General features: G+C 35.7%; 1 protein-coding gene and 1 long non-coding RNA gene across 3 annotated transcripts; one reads left to right on the top strand and one right to left on the bottom strand.

Moving 5' to 3' along the window:
• The first annotated feature begins 9,793 nt into the window (after positions 1-9,793).
• On the top strand, positions 9,794-11,792 carry LOC149957282 (uncharacterized). The gene is made up of 3 exons (XM_090166948.1): positions 9,794-9,966; positions 10,024-10,334; positions 11,528-11,792. Exons 1-3 carry the CDS (start codon positions 9,829-9,831, stop codon positions 11,790-11,792), a joined length of 714 nt encoding a protein of 237 aa, XP_090023074.1. The 5' UTR covers positions 9,794-9,828.
• A 2,230-nt stretch (positions 11,793-14,022) lies between these two features.
• Positions 14,023-15,079, bottom strand: LOC149957283 (uncharacterized). 2 transcript variants are annotated; one of them, XR_016478200.1, is made up of 3 exons: positions 14,656-15,079; positions 14,315-14,478; positions 14,023-14,246 (listed from the first exon to the last, which is right to left on the bottom strand). It is a non-coding gene; the product is annotated as an uncharacterized LOC149957283 (long non-coding RNA). The 2 variants fall into 2 exon arrangements; XR_016478199.1 differs by having other exon boundaries at positions 14,315-15,079.
• Positions 15,080-16,352: the final 1,273 nt, after the last annotated feature.

Genomic DNA, 16,352 nt, shown 5'->3' on the forward strand with positions numbered 1-16,352 from the left:
AATCAAAGTCACTTTGACCGAGTGTGAGTAAGTGCTTTCGGCGAACAAGTTATCAATCCCAGTTTTAAGTGAAGGACTTGAAGTTTAACCATCGATAAATTTAATACGCTGGTGTGTTGCACAATGAAATTCTATAGAGTCAATTTAAAATGCATACAAATCAGCTAAGTATGGACGGTTATTTTCGTCAACATAAATTGAAATTGACCAAAAATATCATAAACAATTAATCAAATAATTAGACTTTGACTCAAAAAAATAAAATTAACCGGGGATTCTTTAATATCTGGGTCAACAATAGTAGAACTGATGAAGACGAGGTTTCATTGTTTAATCTATACTAAGTAAAAAAGAATATTGATACATTTTGATATTCCGTAGGGTATACGAAGATACAATTATTATTTGTAGAAGAAACTAATGAGTTTTGTCAATATTCATATTATTAATACCTCAATATTATTGGTTTTTGGCGTTTTGAGCAAGTATAGCACGTGATGCACGTGCAATTTTTTTACCATTTTTTAGATTGTAGGCCAAAGTAGACGAATATTGGGAGATACCGTAGGCCTCGGTGCTTTATCGATCTGTGGCTGGTTGTGTATTATATATAAAAAAAAATCCCACGGAAACCCGTAGCTTCTCTCGGCCTTATGGCTAAGAGTATTGTCATATCTGTTACGCTCTCGAGCACCTTGTGGGGCGTTCGGCTAAGCGAAAAGTATTGTATCTGCTAAGTTGCAGAACTTGCTTATTCGAATTGCTGATAACAAACAGAGGTGGTTTTCTAGCTTCTTTTCCGGTAAGTCTTTAGCTTCTTTTCGGGTAAGTCTTTAGCTTCTTTTCGGGTAAGTCTTTAGCTTCTTTTCGGGTAAGTCTTTAGCTTCTTTTCGGGTAAGTCTTTAGCTTCTTTTCGGGTAAGTCTTTAGCTTCTTTTCGGGTAAGTCTTTAGCTTCTTTTCGGGTAAGTCTTTAGCTTCTTTTCGGGTAAGTCTTTAGATTCTTTTCGGGTAGGTCTCTAGCGTTTTTAAATCTGGAATATCGCGGCCTACAAAAGCCATATCGTTAAAAGTGGTTTTTAAAAAATTAAGTCGCTTAAAATCTAAAATATTATTAAGATAAAACGGTAATAATAAAATTTATTTATCATTAGGTATATATAAATGACAAACCGCTATTAATTTTATTCATCAATCATGTTTAATCACAGGCAGTTAGTCCGCATTCTCGATGACGAAAAAAAGTTAATATCATGGTTGCAGGAAAATAATTTAATTTAAGAAAATTTAATTTGTTCATGTGGGAAACATGCTCAACTAGAATACCGAGAGGTTGGAAATCCGCGTTGGCGTTGTCGTAAAAGAAGCGTAGATAATCTTAATCACTTCTCTCAATCAATTACGACAAATACAGTATTTGAAAATTCGAAATTTGGTATTGATCGATTAGTGGAATTCTTTTACTTCTTTGCTGTTGGTAAAACTGATTATGCATTCTTGAGCCGCGAGACTTCAACGGTAGAAACAACAACATCTGACAGTACCATTCGTCAATGGTTGGTATTTTGCCGAGAAATTTGTTTCGTTTCTTTGGATGACATGATGGAGAAGGAACATCAAATGGCGGAGAAGGAATTGTGGTCGAAATTGATGAGACAAAAATTGGAAAATGAAGTACCACAGAGGACGAAAGGTGGATGGCCAGTGGATCGTCGGCATGATTGAACTACAGACGGGGGAAGCTGGAAAAAAACGTCGTGGAAGAAGTTTTAGAATTGAGATTTGCCCTGACAATCACCGTGATCAAGATACCTTATTAGCCATTATTAAAAAGCACATCAAACCTGGTACAACGATAATGACTGACTGTTGGAGAGGTTACTTTAACCTTAACAATCATGGGTACAATCATCTAACCGTGAATCATGAAGAAGCTTTCGTCGACCCGAATACCCGGGCAAACACTCAAACAATTGAGTCTCAATGGCGTCCATTAAAAAGATCAATATGCAGAGGAGGAGTGCGTTCCGATGAAATGGCCATGCATTTGTGTGAATATTTGTGGCGACGAGAAGGTTTGATGAGTGAAGAAGACGTGTTTTTCCATTTTCTTCAATGTACGGCAAAAGTTTATAATCCAAAAAAACGTGAGAGCAAAGAAAATGTTTAAAATGAATATTGTATTTTTCTTCAAAGATTAAAAAAAATTTCAAACTAAAACTTCGTTGTTATTAAAGAAAACCTTATATAATACAGAATTATAACCTAACCTAACGGTGCCTACGCGACTTCGGCGCGCGTATGTAACCTAACCTAACCTAGCCTAACCCAACCTAACCTAACGGTGCCTACGCGCTTTTGGCGCGCGTATGTAACCTAACCTAACCTAACCGCAAAAGGACTCCGATGGCTCCACCGACTTCGTTTACCTTACTCTCTTTTAGCGGAAAATAACCTTTGTCGCTCCGCCGACAAGGTTTACCCTGTTCTGGTTTCTTACTCCCTTTTGTTGCAAATTGGCCTTTGTCGCTCCGCCGACAACGTTTACCCTGAGGTAGTAATAATATGAATATTGACAAAACTCATTAGTTTCTTCTACAAATAATAATTGTATCTTCGTATACCCTACGGAATATCAAATTGTATCAATAATCTTTTTACTTAGTATAGATTAAACAATAAAACCTCGTCTTCATCAGTTCTACTATTGTTGTCCCAGATATTAAAGAATAGCCAATTAACCATATATATTGACGTTAGACCTAGTAGGAAATAAATTAATTTAACGGTTACCAAATATAATGTGCCTGTCCGAAAAATTGTATGAAGAATTCCAAATATATTGACCAACTATATTGACCCTGACCCCTAAAATAGAAGAAAAATCACCAAATAAGCTTATTACCTTGACCAGTAAAATTGAGAAAGAACCAATATGTCATAGAACTATCTAAATATGTTCGCCAAAATTGTTTTGGCGATTTTTAATCCAAGAATAATTATTCAGAGAATTTCGATTAAAATCAAATAATAATATTTGCTGGAAACATTTACGTAAGATGTTATTGACTAATCAACTCGAGAAATGTTCAAACTATACGTAGGAAAATTTCTTTTGGGTATATATTCAATTAAAGACTTTTTTTTTATAATAGTTAGTCACCCCCCTCCCCCTAAAAGAGCGCCAGAGAGCTTCAAGGTGTGGCCTACTAGCCCCTGGAAGTAGGCTGCAACAAACACAAAACCAAGCAGCAGGGAAATGCGAACATTAAAGTTTGGGTTCGTGTGATAGGTAAAAAAGGACTTTCTAATCAAATCGAGGTAACCAGCGTAAAAAAGTTAATTTAAACTAGTTTAAGTTGTGTTGGAGAGGAGGTCCAGTCTTATGTCCTTCGAGATCACCCGACCTAACTCCGCTGGACTTCTTCTTGTGGGGATGGATCAAGGATCTGGTATACGCCACGCAAGTAGATTCTGACATTGATTTGGTGGGAAGGATCCAAGCCGCTACCGAACAGATTCGGAAAACACCGGGAGTATTTAAACATGTACGCAATTCCGTCCTTCAACGTGGTCGTCTTTGTGTAAGAGTTGAAGGACGAAACTTCGAACCTTTACTGTAACCTGTACAAAATACACACTGTTCTTCTGTGTTTAATTTAACTCATTGCACATTTCTTATTTACTTATTTGTTTTTTGTTATTTATCTCAATTCCCACGCATTCGAAAATTCATTGAACCCCCGAAATCGCATTTCCCTGCTGCTGGGTTTTGTGTTTGTTGCAGCTCACTTTCAGGGCTAGTAGGCCACACTTTGAAGCTTTCTGGCGCTCTTTTAACTCATCGTAGGAAAATGGGGTAAAAACAGGCATACTTCTCAACTCACCCCCTGCATAAGCTTTTGAAACACCTTGAATATATTGGTTAGTGAACTCTTTAATTTTTTGGTGAATGAACACTTTAATTTTTAAGTTTAGGAAAAATCCGAAAATATTTTGTAGTTGGTTAAAGCATATCACAAATTACTGTTTATTCTTACCCTTGACTCCTGCTTTCGAGAAGTCCCTCTTTCCGTAGCTCAACTTGTTCCGGATCGCATGTCTTTGGTCTATGCTGAAACCGTAAAGTTATTTGTTCTAATCTGACACCACCACTGGATTCCTAACGTCGCAATCATATACCATTAGTATTCAATTTTATAAGGTTTATTTTTAAGTGTATTATCATTAATTTAAAATAATTCGAATATTTTTAACGGTAAAAATCGACGGTTTGGTGAATGGCCTAGAAGGGGAAAGCCAGCGGGGGAAACCCGTTCTCAGAGAAAGGAGGGAGAGACGTCGGAAGCATGGGTAAAACTCGTTTCAGGCCACTTCGTACGTGATTAGTTTTAGTTTTACGTTATTTTCCTTTTACTTCACGTTATCGGTTTCACTTAAATAACCTTTGGTGTTATAGAGAGTGCTTTAATATAAATGCATTTTATTCGCCACTTAATTAAAAAATAACTTTGTTTTATCGAATTATTATATTCAATCGACATATTATACAAAAACTAGTTCTGGGAACTGAAAAAAACGTGTCTGTTCTTGTTAAAGTTACGGCTTAGATGGGTCAGATATTAAAACAGTCGTAGAATTCGAGTCTTTACGAAACATTATCAAACATATTCGTGACAAAATACACCAAGAAAAAGCTCTTAGCTTGAAGCGATTGTGTGAACACTTAAAAGGGGACACGTTCTTTTGTCTTTGTCACTCCTAGCCGAAGTTGGACAGAAAGAATGGGCCGAAATAATTTATTTTTTCAACCTAAATAACTAAAAAATAAATTTATTTCGATTTTAGCCCTTTCATTCCGGCCGACTTCGGCTGAGAGTGACGCAGATGAGTTTCCGGGTCGAAAGTATCGTTTCCCTTTTCAGTTTTCACACTATCGCTTCAAGCTAAGACCTTTTTGTTTTGTGTATTTTGTCAACGAATATGTTTCATGAGGTTTCGTAAAAACACTAATTCTAAGTATGTTTTAATATCTGACCTATCTTAGCCGTACCAATAACAAGAATAAACACGGTTTTTTTAGTTCCCAGAACTAGTTTTTTATAAATTATTTTTCTTTTCTACATACTCTATCAATTCAATAGTTCTATCGCCTTCATCAAATATATATTTGTTTAAATGAACATCGTTTTATTGTTCACAGGTTATAATTCTAATATCAATATCGTTGTTTCTTGTGTGTGCATTATGGATAGTTCTGGCCAGACAAGAAAACCCTTCTAGTAAATTGTGCATTTCACTAAAAGAATTCCTAGGATCATTTTACAAAACTTTCTGGAAATTCGTTGGATTTGCTTTCAATGACTGTCAGTAAACGAACTCACTTTTTTTGTATTAGCAAACTATCACTAAACCCAATGTTTCAATTTTTGAGAATCTTGGAGCAAAGAAGTTGGAAGTTACTGTAGATATTGTTAAGCTACTCTAACTTTTAATAAATAATGATTCCGGGTATTATTTTTCTTTACCGTAATTGTTTTTTGTATTAGCTTCCTAGTATACACAGTAGCGGCGCCAGGATTTTTGGGTAGGTAGGCCAACCACTTGGAGGCCCCTCCCCCCAAACTATGGAGGCCCCCAACCACAATTTTTTTCAAATCCGTCCACGTATTTTATTTAATTGTTTTTAAGCAAGTGGTGCAATTTTTGGGTAAAATAGGTACGCGACGAAAGAATTAGAACTCATTATGAATTTAAATATTACTAAAAACAGAGTGTGTGTTGATCCTTTTTGGTGTACCGATAACACATAACAAATAAGTGGTTATTTACTTATTTCTACGACTGAATTCCAGTCTATCAATTTACATTCATTCCTTCGGTTCTTCGCGTGTACATCCCTTACATCAGAACTTAAAAATTTACGAAAATTAATGTACGTAGGTACACTAACGAGGAGACTACCCGAGGTGATAATCACCGATTTGGTTGAAACTAGGTGGGTATGTAGACCTTATGGTAACATGAAATTTCACCAAGGGAAAAATTGCAATGGGCATTAGTTTTGCCATGGCAACCAAAAATGTTTTTGACAACACAGTATGTATATATTCTCATTGAAAATAACATGGGAATCTGAGCACTTCTAAGGGTACCTACCCCCTGTGAAAAATTTCAAAAAAATTTAAAATTTCAAAACCAAAAAAAAAATAGATCAAAATTGACAAATGAAATGAATTTTAAGATATTTTGATGAATTTTGGTCAATTTGATCAAAATATGTAAAAACTGATCAATTGTTATTTTCAATGGGACAATATACAGACTGTGTTGTCAAAAACATTTTCGGTTGCCATGGCAAAACTAATGCCCATTGCAACTTTACCCTTGGTGAAATTTCATGTTACCATAAGGTCTACATACCCACCTAGTTTCAACAAAATCGGTGATTATCACCTCGGGTAGTCTCCTCGTAAGTAAAGTAAGTTTAGGAACCATTTATTTGTAAAGATAAAATTAAAGATACAATTTGGATATAGTAGCGCTCGCGATAAATTAAAACTAAAAGATAAACTACTGTCAAAGTAAAGTTACTGGTACCTTTGAAAGGAATAAAAACAGCAGTGTCGTTAAGCGATTCACTCGCGTTGAACATTGAAAAATAAATAAATTTTTTCGCAAACAAATTACAGAATTTTCTTATATTAAATAATTTGGAGGCCCATATATTAATTTTTGGAGGCCCCTTAAAGGGACTAGAACCTCCAACGCGTTCTTTATGGAAGACCCCATCAATTTCCTTTATTCCCTTCACAATCAGCGATTATCAGCGCCGCAAAGGTGAAAAGCCATGGGAGGCAGCGGACAATATTGGAACCCTCGGAGGGCGACAGAAATACCAGAGGTTATATTCCCTTTAAGACGACTTTTGGAGACCCCTACCAAAATTTCAAGTAGGCCTAGGCCTACCCCGGTCTATTGCTGGCACCGCTACTGAGTATATATCCAATTTTTATTTATTAAAGTGAAATTTACGAACTACGCATTGCAAGTTAGCTCCAAAGGTTTTTGAAAGCCCCTGGAAAAACTAATCGTACGTAGGCTTATCAATTGTGATACATATGGTAATTTTATTTGTAGAAATATTACTTGAAATTGCGCTATGATAGATTGCAATGTACATCAAATACAAAATAATTTACTAGTAATAGTCCACATAGATTTCTTAGCTTGGGAAATAACAGACCAACACCTTCGCTGCCCTAAGGTAATTTGAGAACCACTTCTTAAAAATAGTATTTTTTTAAATTCCTAGCGACTAATGTTTTCTCGGCTGCTCGGACAAAAAGGAAAACAAATGCATTATTTTCCCTTAGCGCGAAAGTAAAAGAGCAAAATTTTGTGGGTCTCCACAGATAACGGCATGAAATTACAAGCTTATTTTATCAAACTATCGATTGTGTAAGTTCAATTTTATGTAGTGGCAGTATGTTACAATATATCCGGTATTTTCGTCAAATCATGAAATAAATGCTTAAGCGGGCGTAAATTACCCCTTTATGTTTGGTGCCCAAGACTTAAATTAACACCATCAACCGTTTGTCGAAGCATTTCATTAAATCACTGACGTCAGCATAAAAGACCGTTAAGACTTTGAATTTGAGCAATACTATCGGTAGTTTGATATTTCGATATCAGCCTCTTCTGCACACGCGAAAGGTCATTTCGGACGTAACGTACGTGATTTTGGGTCAATTTTTGATATTTACAGAATAGCCTCCCAAGTGCCTCCTAGGCTTATACAGGGTCTTTTTTTTTGCTCGGAAAAGTGTTTTTTTTCAAAAACTATTTATAGTACCGATTTCAAATTTGGAAGGTCAATTCTCTATACCGGGGGACATCAGTTTGAGAAATTTGAGCGTTTTCGGTAATGTTTTTCACCAATTTTGAAAAATTATTTTTCGACCACTAGGTGCGAGATAAAAAATTTCTATTATAAAGTTGTAGGCCGTCATCGAAAACCCTTAAAAATTGTTCACTCGACGAAAAACAATTTATTTATCAGTGAAAATTCGAGCTTGAAAAATTTACAAGTTGGTGAAGCCAAATTACGATTGTTTGAAACGATAATTGAAACCGAATTACCTAATCCAGTTGAAACTTTGGTTAAAAAAACGACCGGATTTAAGAAACACGAGGCTATAGGTCAATCCTAAACATGCATTGGGTATTTAAAGGAAAACTTTGGGAGATTATTATCAGTGTTTGATAATATTTCGAACAATGCCTCGTTATTCAGTAGCTGAGCGTACCGAGATAGTTGCCATTTACTATGGAGAAGCAGCGCAAAACCTTAGAAGAGTGACTGAAATCTTCGCAGAAAGACATCCAAATGGAGCACCATCTGTAAATACAGTAAGACGAGCAATTCACGATTTCAATCAATTTGGTAACTTGCAACCTAGGTTTCGCGGATTGGGTCAACCGGATTTAGACTTCGAGAACAATGTACTCGCGTACTTTGTGGCATATCCTCGTCACAGTTGCGCTAACGCCGCTGATTTGGGTTGTTCTGCAAATCGTGTGTGGAAAATTCTTCGTAAGAATCGCTATCACCCATACAGAGCTACGCTCCACCAAGGACTAATTGACGGAGACCATCAAAGACGTTATGAATTTAGCAACTGGTTACTAAATGCTGTCCAAGAAGATAGACAATTTTTGCGCCATGTTTTGTTCTCCGACGAAGCGTCATTTTCTAGAGATGGGCCCTTTAATCATCAAAACAGCCATCTTTGGTCTGTCATCAACCCACATTGGGGTTTTGAATATCATCACCAGGTTCAGTTTGAACGGGTCAATGTTTGGGTTGGACTTGTTGGAAACCGTTTGATTGGTTCCTTTTTCCTTCCGACGAACCTCAACGGCCAAAGGTATTTACATTTTCTACAGAACGAACTGAGTGACGCAATCGACGACCTTCCATTGGCTGAAAGACGTCAGTTGTGGTTTCAGCAAGATGGCGCCCCTCCGCATTTTTCCCGGCAAGTAACTGAGCACCTCAACAACGAGTTTCCTGAAAGGTGGATAGGGAGAAATGGTCCAGTGCATTGGCCAGCCAGGTCACCTGACCTAACACCGCTGGATTATTTTCTCTGGGGATTCGTTAAAGCAAAGGTATACGCCACGCCCATTGAAACTAGGGAGGAACTCATTAGACGAATAATCAGTGCTTGCCGAGACGTCACACCAGAAATGGTAGAGAAAGCGTTTGAGAACTTAATTGTCCGCGCACAAACCTGTAATAAATATCTGCATTTAAAAACCAAACGTGTACATTTTTTCAAGTGTGAAAACTCTACTACGTTTGTATTAGACTTGTTCCCTTTTCAATTATCGTTTCAAACAATCGTAATTTGGCTTCACCAACTTGTAAATTTTTCAAGCTCGAATTTTCACTGATAAATAAGTTGTTTTTCGTCGAGTGAACAATTTTTAAGGGTTTTCGATGACGGCCTACAACTTTATAATAGAAATTTTTTATCTCGCACCTAGTGGTCGAAAAATAATTTTTCAAAATTGGTGAAAAACATTACCGAAAACGCTCAAATTTCTCAAACTGATGTCCCCCGGTATAGAGAATTGACCTTCCAAATTTGAAATCGGTACTATAAATAGTTTTTGAAAAAAAACACTTTTCCGAGCAAAAAAAAAGACCCTGTATATTGTATATATTACTTCTTATAGCACTGATCGGAAACCCGAAACTCACTTCTCAAAGAATCTTACTGTGGGCATGGACTGTATTTGCTCTCTTTTTCGTCTGCTACATGACAAGCGTTATGCATTCGGAGTTTTCAATAACAGAGTACATTAAGGTGGACACCATGGACGATTTGCTCTCGCGTCAAGATCTTCACGCTGCCCTCGTTGACAATTCACAGGAAATGAGGCACCTGAAAACCCTAGTATGTTCTCAGTATCAGAAACTTTAATTCTAGTTACATAAATATTTCTTATTTCAGGCAAAGTTTGACGAACGTATATGGAAACTTATCCAAAAAACTGAGAAAGCGGAGGCTATCATTCAAGCTTACGAGTTTTTGAGCACTGACATCACGAATGAAAGAATTTTGGCTGAAAAGGGAGTCTTGATAACGATATTTCGTTTGCTGATGGTTGGCTTGGGGTATTGCAAAGTTACCGGACAAGCGGACGATTTAATAAAACGAGAAGTTTACCAGAGCAAGAAACCATTGAAATCTAACATGTTCGTCTTTTTGCTCACGAAACCATTTTGCTCTGATCTCTTTATCAGAGAAGTGTTTAATCGTGCGTAAGTAAGACCAAAAGTTAAATTATGCACTTCAATAATCCAAATTCAGGGTTGATGGCAGATGTAAAAATTCATAAAAGCATTTGTACTAGTGTAATGTTTCCATACAGCACAATATTCTAAAATTTAAAAAATACTTAGAACATAAGAACAAAAAGAAGCACTCCCATTTCCATTTTAAAATATTTTACAAAGGGCCATCTAACCTTTTGGTGCGTTCAAATCTGTAAATATCGAATTAAATATACTAAAAGTTGTAATTAAACTAATTGAATAGCAAACGAGATCAGTGAACAAATCCGATAAGGCTACGTCTTAAGTTTAATTTTTTTTAATAATTATCTTAATTTAAAATTAAAGGACATGTGTCTGTAATCGGTGTACAAGCCCGTATCTTTGATGGTATGAACCTTTTAAAATCATCTGACTATAGCCTAGTTCCCACTTAGCGAAAAAACCAATTTTCGCGCTGAAAATTGACGCTCGCGAATAAAATTTGCGATTTTTTTCAAATTCGCCGCTAAAGTCGCGTCTCCGCGGTATCTAGCGAATGTTCTATTTTTTGACGTCCACACCTTGGCGATAAAAAGCTTCAGCCAATCAGAAAACGCGTTCCCTCGATCTATTCCGCTGCCGTCCGTCACATATTAAGCCTAGGCAGCTCAGCCAAATTGACCAAGATACTAAGTAAAGGTAATTATCTCACGAATAGAATCGTTTATTTATTGAAATTATCAACAGGAACACCCATTTGGTTCATTTTGAACTGATGTTTTATGTTAGGCCTAAAATATTACTAAAAACCCGAACGAGTTGTTTTCAGCGTTTTTAAATTTTTTCGCTAAAGTGAGAACCGCTTCCCCAGCGACCGAAAAAACTCGTCTTTTTTCGTTGCGCGAAAATTTTTTTCGTCTCGAAAATTCGCCAAGTGGGAACTAGCCTCATGGGTTTTATTTCATATAGCACGCGAATTTTTTTCTTTCACGAGGCGCGTGCGAAATTGAACGAGCCCTTATTTATTGAAATATTAGCAGCGCGTGCTTCAAAATGTTACGTTTTAACAAGTATGACTCGGCTCTCTTTACTACTACTTATAGGCAAATCGTTTAACAGGTTTTATTTTAAAGTGTATATTGAAAACTAATCATTGGAAATTTTTAAATTTATCATATATATATGTCAAACATTTACAGAATGGCGAACGATTTGGAAACGAAATGGATGTTTTACCTGGATTATCAGTACATGTACCACATCAAAGACGTTTTCTGGGAACTTCCTTTGGAAGAAGTGAAACCCATCGATTTGGATAGTGTGTTATCTGTGTTTTGGGTATTGGTGTACGGGTGCACTGTCAGCGGCTTGGCGTTTGTGCTCGAAACATGTTTCGCCGGAATCGTCAAATTGACAAAGAGAAAACGAATCGATCCAAAAATTAACGTTAATGAACAAGCATAAATAAGCATTGACCGTAAACTTGTTTAAATCAAAATTCGCATTAATCTCACTTTAGAAGAACGTTTCACGTTTTTGCACAATTAACTGGGGAAAAGGTCACATTTGTCAGTCGAGGAAAAAGGTCAATATTTAATACAGTCAAAGAAAATTTTGAACGACTAGCTTCATTTCAGAAATATTTATGTTCTTAAAAATTTATGGTAATGAAACGATAATCAAAACATTTTAATGCATATATATTTATAACTTAATATCCACTTTTACGTCTCGTATAAGAAATGAACAATTTAATAATTAATTAATTTTCACTTTAGAAGAGGTTGAGGAAATTTACTTTTCATAATTACATTTAACCGTGTAAATTTGCCTAAATAAACCGATTTTGACAATTATTTTTAAGTAGCGTAGCCAACACTCGGACTTACAAAAATCAAACCCAAGTAGGAAGGCTGACAATGTTTCCCCCTTTTTTCTACTAGCAGATACTATAATATCACTTGAAGAAATATCACATGTTAGTTATTGTTAAAAGCCCTTGTATGGTTTTATATGATCGTGAAATAGGACTACTTAAATAAGAAAAATATTTGGATACATTTTCTTCAATCTTGTTACTGTGTTTCAAAGCTTCTTTAACGATTGTAGATCAGATATTTTAATGCGTAAGCATTATGTTATAATATTTTTATCGTTAGTATTTATACGCACGTTTTACTATTAAACGCCATTCAATCTTTAATCGTGTACGTTGTAACTACTTTATTCGACGACGATGAATACATTATTAAATTTTCAGTTTTACCTTTTACTCGTTTTTCTTTACGTCCCTTTAACTGCCGAGGACATATGAAATTAGCTATGGGGATGAAATACTGAAATCGCATTGAATTCTGAACAACGAGGCAAGACGAAAGCTAAAGACGTAGCAGGAGGTAATCAGACGATGATTGTTCAATTCCGTACATTCGTCGGCAAAGCCAAAATTTAATATTTAACTCGAAAGAATTTGAGCAATACTTAATACCTTCCTTTTTTTAGTCGAAATGTCCTAGCCGCATATTGGGCGGCCGACAAATATTGTACCACTCTCTAAAAGTAATATTTTAGTCGATAAACGATAGGCCGACTAATATTTTACAACTATCTTATATTATTCATTTAGACGAAATATTGTACGACTCTAATACTAATATTTTAGTCGAAATAGGGTCGGCCGACCAACATTGTTCGACTCTGATATTAATGTTTAATACGAAATAGGGTCCGCCGATGGTCGGCCAAACATGCACATTTCAGGGTCGGACTGACTTCGAAACTATGTCGGAGCAGCCTAGTTGGCCGACCAATCTATTTATGGTCGAAATATCCTAGTCGCATTAAAAATGGCCGACTATCGACCGATGCGGCTAGGACATTTCGACCAAAAAAAGATGGTCGGCCAACGTTCGAGCGACCATGCTGCCTGACCCTGAAGGGGAATTTATTTGTAATGCAGAAGTTGAAAAATTGTTGAACAAATAGAGACGTACAATACAGACACTTTAAAAAAATTTATTTGGTATGTTTCGATATGTTAATTTGTATAACAATATCTAAGGAATTTAAAAAAAAAACATTTAAATGAAAAATACATAACTTCGCATTTTAGCACAGAGTATAAGCACGTAAATTATTTTTGGAACTTTAAATATCACTTGGTATATTTCGATATGTTAATATTTTATAACAATATCTAAAGAGCTTTTAAAAGCAAAAACATTTAAATGGAAATTACAGAACCTTGCATTTTACCAATGAATATTTTAAGGCACGTAAATTATATTTTTAACTTTAAATATCACTTAATTACAGGGTTCGTACGGAACCAGGATATCCTTGATAACATGGATAAGTCAGGGATTCTGAAATTGTGGAAAAAAGTCAGGGATTCTAAAATTGTTGAAAAAAGTCAGGGATAAGTCAGGGATTTAAAAATTATCGTAAAAAGTCAGGGATAAGTCAGCCTGTCATGGATTTTATTATTCAACAAATTTTGCATCACAGGGAAAAATTAAGTATCTTCTCTTGGGCGCTCATGTCCGGCACCTTTTCCCGAGAGAGTCAGAAATATTTCAAAAAAAATTGTTTCACTTTGACTTTTACCAATGAAAATTATCAGTAATATTACCAAAAAGGTCGAGATAATACAAGTCCGGGATTTCAAATCCGAAAATTTCGTATGAACCCTGAATTAATTCTTGGATTATATTCAATCCGATTCGTCCGCTTCTTCAGAAGACTCTTCTATGCCTACAACTTTTTTCTTCTTGTTTTTTTGACGGTTTTGGTTTAGTTTCATGGCCCTTTTCTGTCTGCCACCAGATCTATCAGCTTTATGTTTGAACCAACACTTTATTTTATCTTCAATGTCATAAGCAGTAGCTCGTCTAAATTTTGTGCATTGACGTACAGCACCTGTATCACAAGAATAAAATACACTCTACAAAAATCCTGTACTTAATATTATACATTCCGGAAATTACCTAGAATGACATCTTTCATTGTAAAGTTTGAGAACGGTATTAGTCGATTTTTCAAAGTCCAACTCAGGCTAAGAACAAGTTTGTGCTCAAAGAGTGTTCGAAGAATTCGTCTTACAGTATCTCCAAGGGTGTTCCCTCCCAACGATGCCAGATGAGACACCTAGCTGTGTGTATACTTATGTTACTTCATTTTACGTATTCGTACTATCAAAGCTAGGGGGAGAAGGGAGCAGTGGCGTAGACAACGGGGGTGGAGGTTTCTGGTTCCAGACCCCCTTGTTCCTACCTTTAACTGTACTAAATTTCCACCCCCTTCTCGTCACCTCTTAACATTCACATACTTAGAAAGCTAGACCCTCTTGACGAATTTCTCGCCACGCCACTGGAATGGAGCATATGCAGCTTTCAGCTGAAAACAAAAGACGCTATTGTCTTAGTTATTTACAATGTTTGGGTTGCTCCTACCTAGCTAGGGAAGCTTCTCTATCACCATGGTACTATACAAAAATATGGGGATGTCGAGCAAAAGTATCCCTATTTACTTACAATTTTCGAGGGGTTGGTCACTCCGCGAACTCGGTGTACACTGTCGTACCTCTGACTGTGCTAATAAGATTTCGTGAACTCTTAAAAATCCGTACCTTTAATAGTGCGAAGTACGCGAAGTCGGTGTACAAGTCATCCGAGAGTGTCTTACCCCTCGACAATTTTAGCCCTTTCAGAATCCCTCTGACAAATTTTATCGTATTCTTCTAATTTTTCACGAGTTGATATTGGTTATGGCGCTAGATCACTAATATCCAAAAGGCCCACTAAATTATTCTCACAAAGTGCACTTTGAATCGGTGTAAGTTTTCGATCTAAACCAGAAAACATGGTGAATACAGCTCTCCTAAATATTTCATCCTTGGCGCAACAACGTACTAGAATGTTATACATTTATTCAATTATATTTTGGTTTGAATATTTTACCGCATTTAATTTACCTGGCAAATGTGATAAAATAGTATCTTTAGTGAACGTATTTCTGCAGAGATTTTCATTTATACCACGACTCGCTTGACTTTGAGAAGCTATAAGTTCATAAATATATTTGCATATCCATTTTATACAATCATTAAATATTAAAGTATATTTTAAAATGCCAAGTGAATGGTTTGACGTCATGAAATTCCAATTGTTACAACTAGCTTGGGTATTAGAAACATGACTCTGATTTGCTATTTCATCAGAAGACTGACTGCTAAATTCAAACAGTTGATTTACAATTTCACTATGAGACATTTCACACTGTTTCGTTTCAGAGAGATGACCTTTAGGCGAATTGTGACAAGAAGTGTCACTAAGCGACCTATTTAACTGTGTTTCGAAGATATTCGTAGATAGTGCACTGGAAGTTACACTAGATGGATTATTGTTACGGTCGAACCTTAAGGTTGTTGACTTGAAACTGTAGCTGATGAATTACGGTTTGGCAAATGAATCGAAATTGTATTCCAAGATTTTAAAAATACGTACTTTAAAACACAGTAGATATAGTAGGAAACTATAGGTTTATACCTTGTTTTGATGTTGATGATAAAAGCGATTACTATTATTGCTCTCATGTTCAGTACCTAGATTAATATCAATTATAAATAAGACAGAGAACGACTTTAAATGTTTTAATAGAAATTAAAAATAGCGGTGGATCGAGCATTTTGAAATTATTTGCACCGTTTTTATTGCTTTTCTTTGTTTTCTTCAAGTTTTTGAGTTCTCGCAAATCTAAATTTAGAAAATTAAAAATAAATTTGGTTAACTATAACATAAAATTATGTTACGTATTACCAGATTTTTGTTTCTTTAATTGCCTTGTTTTCTTTGACAACAAAGTTTCTAAAACAATTAGCAACCGATATTTAAATTTTTGAATTTCTCTATTTTACTGAAAATAATATAAACAAACCATCATCTGAGTTACTCTTTCTAGAATTGTCAGTTAAATCACCCTCATCTCCCTTATCAGTTTCTTCACTGCCACTGAGAAATTTTTTAG

Source organism: Leiobunum rupestre, chromosome 2, assembly GCF_980474605.1.
Source record: "Leiobunum rupestre chromosome 2, qqLeiRupe1.1.hap1, whole genome shotgun sequence".
NCBI classification, from domain to species: domain Eukaryota; kingdom Metazoa; phylum Arthropoda; class Arachnida; order Opiliones; family Sclerosomatidae; genus Leiobunum; species Leiobunum rupestre.